Source organism: Zalophus californianus, chromosome 9, assembly GCF_009762305.2.
Source record: "Zalophus californianus isolate mZalCal1 chromosome 9, mZalCal1.pri.v2, whole genome shotgun sequence".
Lineage (NCBI taxonomy): Eukaryota > Metazoa > Chordata > Mammalia > Carnivora > Otariidae > Zalophus > Zalophus californianus.
In genome coordinates, this window is record NC_045603.1 from 46,160,286 (window position 1) to 46,173,188 (window position 12,903).

The following is a 12,903-nucleotide window of genomic DNA, read 5'->3' on the forward strand; positions in this document are numbered from 1 at the left end:
CATAGGTTTCATATGCCTTTTCGATTTTCAAATTCTATTTCTCATTGAATAGAGGCAAGACTGTCAAACTGGGACATCAGCATATGTATAGTCATGTTTTCTCAAGGTAGAAGAGTATGCTTCAGCAATCTCCTAGATTTCTTTTTTCCATCCAGAAGTAAGTTGCCAGCAAGATGGGAGTGATAGAAGGCATTCAGTATTGTGGTTTGGATGACTTTTAGTTCCACAAGTCAATGAGGCATTTGGTGGCTCTTGCTATTTTCAGCAAGGAAGTCACACCCAACATGTGAAGCATTACTGGTACACCTCATGGCCTGATCACAAGACTCCAGACAGTGCTCAGCCTCTTCTACAGCTCATGCTGGATGTCGAAGAAGACAGGCTTGCTTCCACGGGCCGGGGGCCTGTGGTTGTCCACTGCAGGTAAGGGATGAACTGTCCTTTCTGCCTAAGCAACTGTCCATCCCCCATAAAGTCATCGAACGAGTGGAAGTTGGGTGGTGCTTCCTGATTGCAACTTTATTGGTAAATTCAGTATTTACTGAAATTGGCTAACTTCTTCATATTTGAGTTTTGATCGAGATGCCACGTTGCAGAAATGAAGTGGTCTTATCAGGGCATTTCAGCAAACAGCAATGACACAGTAGAGAACAGCACTTCTACATCAATGGCTCAGGGAACCGGACACTCTATTCAGCCCTCGAACTTGAAACTTACATCTATTTGTTTAGTCTCATCGGGCTCATTGACTCTAGGAATGACACGTTTTTAAAAATTATCAATGGCTTTTTTATTGTTTCAAGATGGCACCTGAGCCATACTAGAATGGTATCTTGATAACATGTATCTATCATTATGTCAAATGTGGTGAAAACCAGTCAGCTATTTTAAAAGTGATTTCATTAAAAAAAAACAGGTGGAAATAAATCTATGAAGGGGGAAGTGGGTAAGCAGTAGTTTGCCAAAAGGAGAACAAAGTGTTATTACCAGAACGTGGGGTTTTGGAGGCTAGGCAGACAAAAGCAACAGATGCCTGTGGTGGTTCCCTTCCCTAACATCTAGTTTAAAACTCTCCCCTCATAACTGATACCTCATTCCCCTTTTCCTTTTAGTGTGCCCAAACGAAAGCAAATCGCTTTCAAGTTGTTTGTATAACCAGCCATTTATTCTTCGTACTTCATCAAAATAATTTATGTTGCTTTGTTTAACCTCTTAAGCCTTGAAAGATAGCTTTTGATGACATTTTTAATAAGTAAAATATAATTACTTTAAATTGTAACTTTAGCCGCCTTCTTCTGTGAACCTTTGTGGTTTAATTAAAAGTGAAATTCAGTATATATCTCTGTATCCAAAGGAGTCATTATCCAGTTTCTAGCATTAGGCCTTATCCTAAACTTCACTTGGGGGTGAGGAAAGACAGCCTAATGGGTCATGTTTTGGGTCTGGAACCGTCCTCCACCCAAAATCATAAAACACTCAAGATATCTAAAACGAACGAGCTGTTTCCCCTGTAAAACCCGTTGCCCTGCTGATGACCATTTCTAAGAATAAGACCAGCTTTTTTCCAAGCACTCAACATCTAATGTTGACAGTTATCTTTGGCCCTTCTCTCAACTCCAGCCTCAGTATCTAATCAGTCACCAGATTGGCTTTCCCTTCAAAGCTTCTCCCATAATCATCACTTCCTGTCCAACCACCCAAGTTCAGGCCCTAATGACCTCATCCATGTATTTTAGAAGTAGTTGGCTAATTGCACAAACACACCCCACTTCCCTGTGCCCCACCCCCAGCTCAGCCTACCCCATCCACTTCTCTTGCACGATGTTCCTAAAATCCTCCTTCATCATATGGAATCCCCACTCAGCACTCCTCAATGGCCCCCCATTGCCTAGAGCAAAAGATCTTAACCCTGGGTCTATGGATAAACCACAGGGGTCATTGAACTCCTTGAAATTACTTTAACAAATTGGAGTACATAGAGTTATGTGGGTTTTTCTGGGGAGTGAAAGTTCATAGTTTTTATCAAATTCTCAACAGCAACAACAACAAAAAGCAAACCACCACTGTTTTAGAGGACGAAGTCCAAACCTCTTAGCTTTCCGTGTGAGAGCCTTTATAGGCCCCGTTGTGCCTGCCCAGTCTTATTTCCCACTATTTCTCTGGGATAAATTTCTCTTCAGGCCAAGCTAGTCTAGTCACTATTGCATATCATATATCCTGTTCTGCAACATTCTTTATACCATTCTCATACATGGAATATTCCCTCATTCATGATAACCAAAATGCCTGCCATTCATAGGGTACAGTTCAAATCCTATCTCTCTAGTGAAACAAACTCTTTATAGACTCTTCAACTAAAAGGGACCCCCCTCCACCTAGGAATTCCTCTGCACTCCCATCCAATAAGAAACAAGTGCCAAGGGCACCTGGGTGGCTCAGATGGTTAAGCATCTGCTCGGGTCATGATCCTGGGACCAAGCCCCATGTCGGGCTCCTGGCATGGTGGGGGTGTTTGCTTCTCCCTCTCCCTTTGCCTCTGCTTGTTCTCTCTCTGTCTCTGTCTCTGTCTCTCTCTCTCAAATGAACAAATAAAATATTTTTAATAAAAAGAAAAGAGGGGAGCCTGGGTGGCTCAGTCGTTAAGCATCTGCTTTGGCTCAGGTCATGATCCCAGGGTCCTGGGGTCGAGCCCCGCATCGGGCTCCCTGCTCTGCGGGGAAGCTGCTTCTCCCTGTCCCACTCCCCGTGCTTGTGTTCCCTCTCTCACTGTGTCTCTCTCTGTCAAATAAATAAATAAAATCTTAAAAAAAAAAAAAAGAAAAGAAAAAGAAAAGAAACAAGTGCCAAATATGAGAAACCAATGCTATTTGAATGCCCAGAAGGGAACTATTAATTCAAACCATGAGGAGGGAGGAGAGCCTCTCAGAATTGGAATAATGTTGAACAGGAGCTTAAAAAATGACCAATGTTTGTGGTTTTAAAGGTTTTAAAGGTTTTAGAGGGCATTTCTGACTGAAGGAATATCCTTAACACAGAAAAGAAAGTTGGAAAATAAAAGCCATTTTTTGCAGTGATTCATGTAGATGACAAAAATGGCACAAAGGTTACAAGGAGGACAGTAACAAGACCGAAAGCTTGCAAGTTAGTCCCATTCATATCATGCGAGGCCACGGATACCATGGTGGGGAGCTCAGACACTGCCCGTAACTACTGGGAGGCGTCTACAGTCTTTGAGTAGAGAGTAATATGATCAGATCCCTATTTTAAAAAGATGAACCTAGCAGCTGTGTGTATCGTGAATTAGTCCAGGAAGAGACTCAAGACTTGGCAACCATAATGAGATCATTGCTAACCATGAAGTAAGGAGATGTCGAAAACGTGAGCACAGTTTATAGAAAGGAAAGCATGGATCCCAGAAGCTTCAGTAAAGGTGGAAAATATAAGAATTGGTAACAGATTGGTTGTGGGAGGTGAGGGGGGGAGATGTTGGAGATGGCTCCAAGACTTCTAGGCTGGAAAACTTGTGGCTAACTGGTAATGCCATTGAGGGAAAAGATAATTCTGTTTTAGATACATTGAATTTAGATTCGTTGAACTGAAGCCAGTGCAAAATAGTAACTTCAAGAGTTCCAGCTAAGAGATAAAATGCTAATCTAGAGTTTAGGAGAAATTTAGGGAATTTAGATGTAAATTTGAGAGAAATTTGCATAAAGACTATTAGTGGTTGAAATTGCTGAGGGGTGGGAGGAGAGGGAGAGGAAGGAGGGATGGGGAGAGAGTTAAAGGGCTTGTTAGGTTGATGATTTACCATCTAGGGCAGATGAATTGGCAAACCCTCCTGGATTGGATGGATAGTGTTTCTATTCAACTATCATCTGGATATAAATGACTCAGATATTTGTGCCTCTGGCCACATCCTTCTCCCAAACCCAGCTGAATCTTCACTTATTCACTGGAATCTTCAGCATCAGTATATCCAACACCAACCTCCCCTGCACCCAAATCAGCCCTTCTTCTAGAATTCTCCCTTTGTCTCATGGGCACTACCTTTCTTCTGGTCCCCCAGATTCATATTTGTGATGTATCTAAGTCTTTCTCCTCTTCTCGAGTGCCTATACCTTCCCTAAATTCAGGTCCTCATTATTCTTTGTAGAATAATTACAATGCCTTTTTCACTATTTTCCCTACTGCATATAACTCAATGACGGAATACAGTTCAAGTACTGCTCTGGGCCAGGTTTGTCACCTGGGCCTGAGAGCTTTGTCATTGTTGTTGCTAAGCCTGGCTTGCTGTTTCAGATTTAGTCATACCCTTTTAAAAGAATATCTTTTATCTTGGGGAGGTGTATGGGGGGATGGGTGAAATAGGTGACGGGGATTAAGGAGAGTACTTGTCATGATGAGCACTGGGTGTTGTATGGAATTGTTGAATTATTATATTGCACCGCTGAGATGAATATCATACTGGAATTAAAATTTTCAAAAACCAAAAATAAATAAATAAATAAAAGAACATATTTTATCTTTTCTACTTTTCCTCCACCTTTTTACTCTTTGTCTTTTCTTTTCAGTGCAGGGATCGGTAGAACGGGGTGTTTTATTGCTACATCCATTGGCTGTCGACAGTTGAAAGAAGAAGGAGTTGTCGATGCCCTAAGCATTGTCTGCCAAGCTTCGTGTAGACAGGTGGGTGTCTGGAACAGAGATGTCACATCAGAGCAGCATTACGGGTCACAGCCCTGATCCAATCTGCCTGACTTGGTAAATGCCATAGGCTCCAAAGTCTTAAAATATCTATAAAGATTTGTGTAAAATGCTTAAGTGTATCTTACATTGAAAAAAGTGTTATTTGCCACAGTGACCATCAAGACGACAAAACCAGGGGCGCCTGGGTGGCTCAGTCAGTTAAGTGTCTGCCTTCAGCTCAGGTCATGGTCTCAGGGTCCTGGGATCGAGCCCCGCGTCGGGCTCCCTGCTCCTCGGGAAGCCTGCTTCTCCCTCTCCCTCTGCCCCTCCCTCTGCCCCTCCCCCAGCTCGTGCGCACATGCTCAATCTCTCTCAAATAAACAAATCTTAAAAAAAAAAGTGTACAAAACCAAAAAGCTTATGCTTAATCCCTCCCTCATCTCTAATACAGGTTAGTTATGGTGTTGCTGTTCCCTCTTAGTCTTACACCCCTCTTCCTTTTATATTTACTCTGCATTTTCATTTGACTTCACTGAATCATTCACTTCAGGATCTTGATTGTTTAAAATGAGGCATATGTCATATACCAAGAGTCATCTTTTTTTAAATCTACTTTTTTTAATTGTGAAAAGATGCACATAACAAAGTTTACCATCTTAAACATTTTTAACAGTACAGTTTAATGGTGTTAAGAATATTCACGTGTTGTGCAGCCAATCTTCAAAACTCCTTTCATCTGGCAAAACTCTGTTGCCTTTAAACAACAACTTCCTATTCCCTCCGGCCCCCAGCCCCTAGGATTTTACTTCCCATAATATCCTCAAAATTCATCCATGTTGTGGCATGTGTCAGAATTTCCTTACTTTTTTTTTTGAATTTTTTTATTATTATGTTATGTTAATCACCATACATTACATCATTAGTTTTTGATGTAGTGTTCCATGATTCATTGTTTGCGTATAACACCCAGTGCTCCATTCAGTACATGCCCTCCTTAATACCCATCACCAGGTTGACCCATTCCCCCACCCCCCCTCCCCCTCTAGAACCCTCAGTTTGTTTCTCAGAGCCCATAGTCTCTCATGGTTCATCTCCCCCTCCGATTTCCCCCCCTTCATTTTTCCCTTCCTACTATCTTTTTTTTTTTTAACATATAATGTATTATTTGTTTCAGAGGTACAGGTCTGTGACTCAACAGTCTTACACAATTCCCTTTGTGTATAGATCATATTTTGTTTATCCTTTCATCCATCGATGGACACTCAGTTGCCTTCCACCTTTTGGCTTTTGTGAATAATGCTGCCATGAACATGGGTGTACAAATAGTGGTCGAGATCCTCTTAGATATATACCCAGAAATGAGATTGCTGGATCATATAGTAATTCTATCTCTAATGTTTTTGAGGAACCGCCATGCTGTTTTCCACAGTGGCTGCACCATTTATATTCCCACCAACGTGCATAATTGTTCCAAGTTCTATACACCTTTGTCAACACTTGTTATTTTCTGTTTGTTGTTGTTGTTGTTTAATGGTAGCCATCCTAATGGGTATGAGGTGGAAGAGTTGTTTTCATATAGAGATGGTTTGATCATCTTTGTGATGATCTGTGTTTATCTGTGTTGAAAACAAAACAAACAAGAAACTTCTCTTCTTCCTTTCTCCACCGCTAAGCCTATCTGGGTAAATGAACAGTTGAGTCAGTGATGGAGAAAGTAAACAGATGCTCTTTGAAAAACAGGCACAGAAAAAGATGCTGTATCAGCACATGGACAGCCAGCCTCTCTGCTCTGCAATTCAGTGCACTGGTGTGGAAAAGAGTCTTTCTGTTGGGTTCTCTTCTTTCACTTATGCAACAAATAGTTATTAATTACCTCCTATGCCCAAGGCATCGTTCTGGATGCTACAAGTATAGCACTAAACAAGATGAGTGATGCTTGGCTTTCCTAAAGATTACATGCTCATGCGGAGAGAGACAGACAGACAGGACAGATAATAAAAAAAGGAAAGAAAAAAAAACAGGATAATTTCAGACAGAGATAAATGCTATGGAGTAAGAAAACAAGAGGGCCATGGGAGCTGAGCCTCTTGGACTTCAGCCCTGTGGCCCAGAGTTTCCAAAAAATGTAGATGGTTACTTTTTAAGATTCATTCAATAAATATTTATTGAGCACCTACTGTGTGGTACATCCTGGGATTTCAATAAAAGAGACACAGGATTGTTCTAAAAGTTCAATGATATATATATGTACACATATACATATATATATATACACATTCATATATATCACTTAGAACAGGATCTGTCACATAGTAAATTTTCAATAGATGTACAGTGTTATTATTATCTTCATTTTTATTAAAATTATCAATAAAGTTTCTCCTATCTCTAAAAATTAAACATTCAAATCTCTTTGTCCAGATGAGGTTTTCCTATCCCCAGCCCTGCTGTTCTTTTATCTCTTAAATAGTAACTTCTAAGTCTTTGTTGGTGTATCTTCCCTCTCTTTTTTCTCTCAATTTTGACTGGCTTCACAGCAACTGTTCATTGTAGTGGTTACACCACTGGCCTCTAGAAACACAGCGCCTGGGTGAGCCTCATGGCTGCTTCCATATCTTGGTTGTGCGGCCTTAGGTAAGTTGCAAGACTGCCCGTGTCTGGGCTTTCTCGTCTAGAAGATGGAAGTCATACTTGTATCTACTTGCTATTGTTGTTGTAAGGAGTAAGATATAATCTATAAAGTTCCTGCCACATAAAAAACATGCGGTCAAGTTTAGCCACTGTTATTATCAATATGTATATAACAAGAAACCTGAACATGCATCTATGAACTGGAAGCAATATGTATTATTATATATACCTCACAGGGCTACGGCAGTAGAGAGATGAGATTACATCCATGACGTACTTAGTAGAACACTCAGCCTATGTTTCTAATGCTCTCTCTATCCCTCCCACCTCTCCCTTTTCCATACCCCACATATAACTGCTTCCAAAAATATTTTCTTTCTGTACATAATATCAGCTCCAGTGATCTCTTCTTCTTCTCCCACAATTGCTGTCTTAGTGTCCTTCCATCCAGGACTGTCTGTCCAGCTGGAATAGGGTCCAGTTTTTCACTCCAGACTCCGGGACCTACCTTCACCCAGAAGTGGGGCTTGCGTCAGAGGGCAAGGGACAGCACCAAGTCAGCCGGGACCTGTTCCCATGGTGACCTTGATCTCTCCTGCTTTGTGCTTCCGTACACAAGTCTCCTGCATGGGACCCAAAGCCCCTCAAGGACTCCGGTCCATACCCCTGAAGCCTGCTCTCTTAATAGCAAGTGCTGAAACTCCATGAACGCCAGACACCCTCCGTGAATCTAGGCTGACTCCGAACCGAGTTGACCTCTAACACCATCTCTGACCCTATTTGGAACAACACCTTGGGGGGAAAAATGGGTTTGGTTTGCTCATTTCTTCTTTGGCTTTTGTTATTCTTCAATCTTGCCTGCTCACCCCCCCCAACTCCTACCTCCCCCACCTGCTTTTGTAGCCTGACCTCCACCTTGGCTTCCCCTTCGCAGTCACGTTCCCCTGTCAAGTCTACCAGATTGTCCTCTAGCTCTGAATGGAATCACAAATACATTTTTTAAACCATATCACAATGCCTCCTCTATCGGCTCCTTCCTTCCTAAAGCAAACGGTCAAAAATTTTAGCCTTGGCCTTCCATCACCACCAAGGTCTCCCCACAAGGCTTGTCTCTTTATTCCTGATAGGATCTCCAAAACATATCAAAACTTCTCTGCTGATCCGAAGGCTCCCTACCCCCCTGGATTTGAATTACTGCCAATATGTGTCTGGAAATCATTTTCACTGAGTCATTAATCAACATCTCTTCCACATACATTCTTTCTGAGCAGCTGCTTCTGTTGTTTATGAGGGAGATACTCTCTTTAAAACCTTCCTTGAAACATCTTTCCTTTGCCTGCCTGCCTTCACAGGATCAACACAGATTTTCTTTTTTTGTCTCTTCCTTCTGCTATGCAGTCCCCTAGTTATTATGAAAAGTGAGGCAGAAAACCTTCCTCCTTTCCTTCACCTCATCCAACTTCTTTTCCCCCAGGCTTCTTGCCTCTTGCTTTAGTTTCTAATTTTTTTTCCTGTCATATTTCATTGTTAAAATTCTAGTTTGTAGGTGATTGCTGCCTTTGACCACATCCTCAGCTCATGCCGGTAAAAGAAAAATGGGCCCCCAGAAAATCTGAATGCCCACCCTTTCTGCTCTTGCAGCTTATTCGTTCTTCATCAGTTCCTCAGACCTTGTCCCCAGCCTTAGTCTCTGCAGTCACCCTTGCCTCCAGTCCTGGATCTGTCTTCAGACATTCCAGAACGCAGTATTGACACTTGGAAGTTGATTTCATAATCATCGCCTCCCCACCATGGCCTTCAAAGCACATGTCTCATAAGTCTCATTTAACTCCCAAAATGAACCCAAAAGTAGCAACAGAGGTGTTCTTTGGCTCTGCTTTTTAAGAAAGAATTCAGGATCATCAAGGAACTTGTCCAAGATCATGTAGCTAAAATGCTGGCAAAGTAGACCTCTTTGGAACCCAGGACTTCCAGTTTCTAACCCAAAAGGTGTGATCATTACAGATGAAAGTAAACAGTCTTTCCAAATATGTTTATTGCAAAACTGCTTGACAAAAACAAATCTTTTTGTTAATGCTTTGTCAATTAAAAAAATGCAATGACACCATAATTTTTAAAACAATGTCTAATATGAATGAGAGCTGTTTCATGAAGAGATAGAGTGATACTGTCAGCAGTTGCCTTAAGAATACAATTTGAGGAATATAGGAAAGATGCCTCATCCCAAAATATCTGTCTATGGACGATGCCTAAAATATCTGTGTATGGTGAATATCTGAAACGCAGCCATTAGAGAGCCAGTCCTTGATGAAAAGAATCATTCTTTTTTAAAGTTCATTGAACCTGGAGACAGAAGGTGAGGGTGACACCTTATGCTTTTTTAGCTATTAACCCATTCATCTAAACAAGGTGATTTGTTCCTTCCAGCTAGTGTAGGGTAGCTAGAGCGAATGTAACTCCATGCATTAGGAATATATTCAGAACTTGGGTTTTGATGAAGGGGACTTCAAGAGTGGGCCCCAAAATTTGGGCACACCTGAGGCCCTGAAGTAGAGAAGATTGGTAGAGAGCCGTGGGCACTGGGAAGCTGAGGGGAGTGGAGAGGAAGCAGAAGAGCTCTAGCAAGGGATTCCTTGGGCGAGATCAGCTACCAGGACCCAGTGCAGTATGAAAATGTGGGGCCCCTGTTAAATAAAATTATTAAATATTTCAAGATAGTGACAGCAGAGCATTAACCCAAGTGCAAGGTCCTTCTCAGCACGAGGGAAGCAGGCTGGTGTGACCCAGTGGGTCACAAGCCCATGAAGCTGACCCTGAGGTGGGATGTTTTTAGGATGAGTGTTTGCATATGGGCCTGTCATGTGTCCTGTGGAGCAGGCACCCAAGATCTCTGCTTAGAGCGGTGCTCCTGAATCATGCATGCATGCATTCATTCAACAAACATTTCCTAAACGCTTAATACTGTACGTGCATCAGGCATCTCGGCATAGAAAGATGGATTCCTTAACAGACTTTTCCAGACTGTTTTTCTCAAGGCACAGTTTAATTATTAATTAAACCACGAGAGCCTGCCAAGTACCAGACCTCTTTGACTGTACTCAGGCAAAAATAAATAAATAAAATAAAATGGGCTCTCAATTAAATTTGAGCTATATACTATATTTCTTATAAGCCCCCTCCACTTGGATATTCACAGTAAGTATTAAAACATTAAGGAATCTGGGGAAGTCCCCTGACATAGAAACCCATTTAACCTTCCTTAAGCTCTCTTTCATATTTATTTGACCAAACTTTCCTCAAAGTCTTTCTAAATGGGAGGAAAAGAAGTTGTAAATACTAAATATAAACTGTTCTTTCAAGAAGTTTGGTTGTGGAGAGAAGACTGGGGACAGCATGGGGATTTGAGCATAGGAGGGGACCATTAAAAAGGAGCACCCAGCTGAGTATAATAAGGGCTACAAAAGACAGAGCCAATATATCAAGGAGCTGATATTTTGTATGCTGCTGAGTAAAAGCTCCACAGGATTTTTCCTATCCTTTCATACTCTCTTTAACAATGGCCTCTACCCACTAGTGATCCAAGGCTGCACACTGTGCCTCTTTTTTTTTTTTAAATAGTTTACCCCCCACCACTTATATTTGCCTCCTCTGAGAAGTCCAGGGCAGGGCTAACAGCAAAGAAGAAAGTCCAGTGATTTAGATACTTGAAATGGGCTTGAGTCAAGGGTTTGAGCATTGAGCAGGATCGAAAACCTGATTCCAAATAAAAATAATAAATTACAATGCCCAATTATTGTTATTCAACATGATAAAAGCAGACAATTTGTACTCAGATCACAAATCTGCATTTTAGCAATAAATTCAAACGGTCTGGTTTAGAGATGAGTGTTATGCTGAATGGATGGTCCATTGTAACAACAATGACAAAGCCATTTGGTGGATTCCTCATTCTCTGGCAAGACGTTATTTTTATTGGCTTCAGGGCAACTTCTATTAATAGAGGCTACAGTTCTCACTGCAGATTCACGAGTCTGTGATTCTCTTTTTAATAATACTTTTGAGCATATTTTGAACTAAATTAAGATTTCTTTTTTTCCAAGTAGGAGTTCAAATTCAGTGCAAGGCACCCACAAGTGTTTTATTTAGAAGTGCATTAGTGGATCATTCCTTCATTCCCATAGCTTTCATTTTAAATTAAAAGATGAAGTCAGTATCAGGCAATTGGGACCAAGCAACTGGCTGGTGGAACTAGGAAGCAGGCAACCACTAGAGTATGAGGTGCTGGAGGTCAAAAAGCTTGGTGCTAATCCTGGCTGTGCCTTAATTCCATGTGTGACCCCATTCTAGGCCTTTCTGTATATGTATGTAAAAGGAGAGATGGGGCCTATCAGTGGTCCCCCAACCTCTCTGGTATGAGGACCCCCTTTTTTAAGAGTAAAAGAGTATTTTATGGACTTCAACTTGATAACTGTATTTTGAAACCCTTAATGCTTATAAATTAACTTTCATTTTGTGATTCAAAACAGCATTTGAAAACTAGTGATGCATATGTATGTGTGTTTATTTGGTCCACTGCATTTGAAATGCATTTGAAAATTAGTGATGCATTTGAAGTGATACATATGTGTGTGTGTTTATTTGGCCCACTGATAACACTAGGAGCACAAGTGGATTCAAGGACACCTCCAATAAGACGCCTTTCCCATCTTGGGATTCATTGATTGGGAAGTGATCATCTGACTCTCTAAACCCCATCTCAGCTGTTGTGTTCTTTGAGTCTCTAAACTTTTATTTCCATAGAGAGCAACGGAGTGACAATAACAGACAATCAAAACATTTGCCAAACACCTACAAGGAAGGGGATGGTTAAAAGAAATCTGGTCGAATATTGTACAAGTTTCTCATTCTTTGGGAGGATTCCAAGACCTAAAAGGAGTGAATGATGTATCTAAAGTCACGTAATGAACTTTGACCATCTGTTTGGGTGTTTTTTTTTTAGACATTCTGAACTGAGCTTCCATTTTGCTCTAATTAGATTGGCTAAATTCTGAATTGTTTGGTTCCCAAAACACTGTTGTTTTCTGGACTGGGAGACTGAATTGGGCTACACACCAATTGAAAGGAAGTTCACATTCTAGTCCTGCCTTTGACAATGACCCTGAACTAGTTGCTGTATAAACCAGGGAGAACTGTTTATCTCTGATGGTTACAGCTTAGATTATTATTAATAGCTGCATATGAGAAATACAGTGAGCTTTCTATTGGCCAGCATGACAAAAAGGGATATTTTGTTCAATCGTGTTTTCCTGTTAATGGAAGGTTACCATACATACAGAGGTCAACAATCTTCAAGAATTATGGTGGAAAAAAAAGGACCCATAACACTGGCACTAAACTGAACCCAGTGTAATCATGTTTTATTACTGAGACCTTCTATATCTGGCTTAAACCTTCTAATCTTTTTTTTTTAATTAATTCATTTATTTGAGAGAGAGAGAGAGCATGCGTGCACAGCAGGGAGGGGCAGAAGGAGAGGGAGAGAGAGAGTCTCAAGCAGACTCTGTACTGAGCACGGAGCCCGACTGG

General features: G+C 41.1%; 1 protein-coding gene across 1 annotated transcript in view; it reads left to right on the forward strand.

The window, feature by feature from the left end:
* The window catches only part of PTPRR (protein tyrosine phosphatase receptor type R), a 241,109-nt gene that overhangs the window by 217,710 nt on the left and 10,496 nt on the right, over positions 1–12,903 (forward strand). Inside the window, 3 exon segments of the mRNA XM_027595377.2 lie at positions 266–423; positions 4,572–4,671; positions 4,673–4,686. Of these exon segments, the coding sequence (XP_027451178.1) occupies positions 266–423; positions 4,572–4,671; positions 4,673–4,686 (272 nt within the window).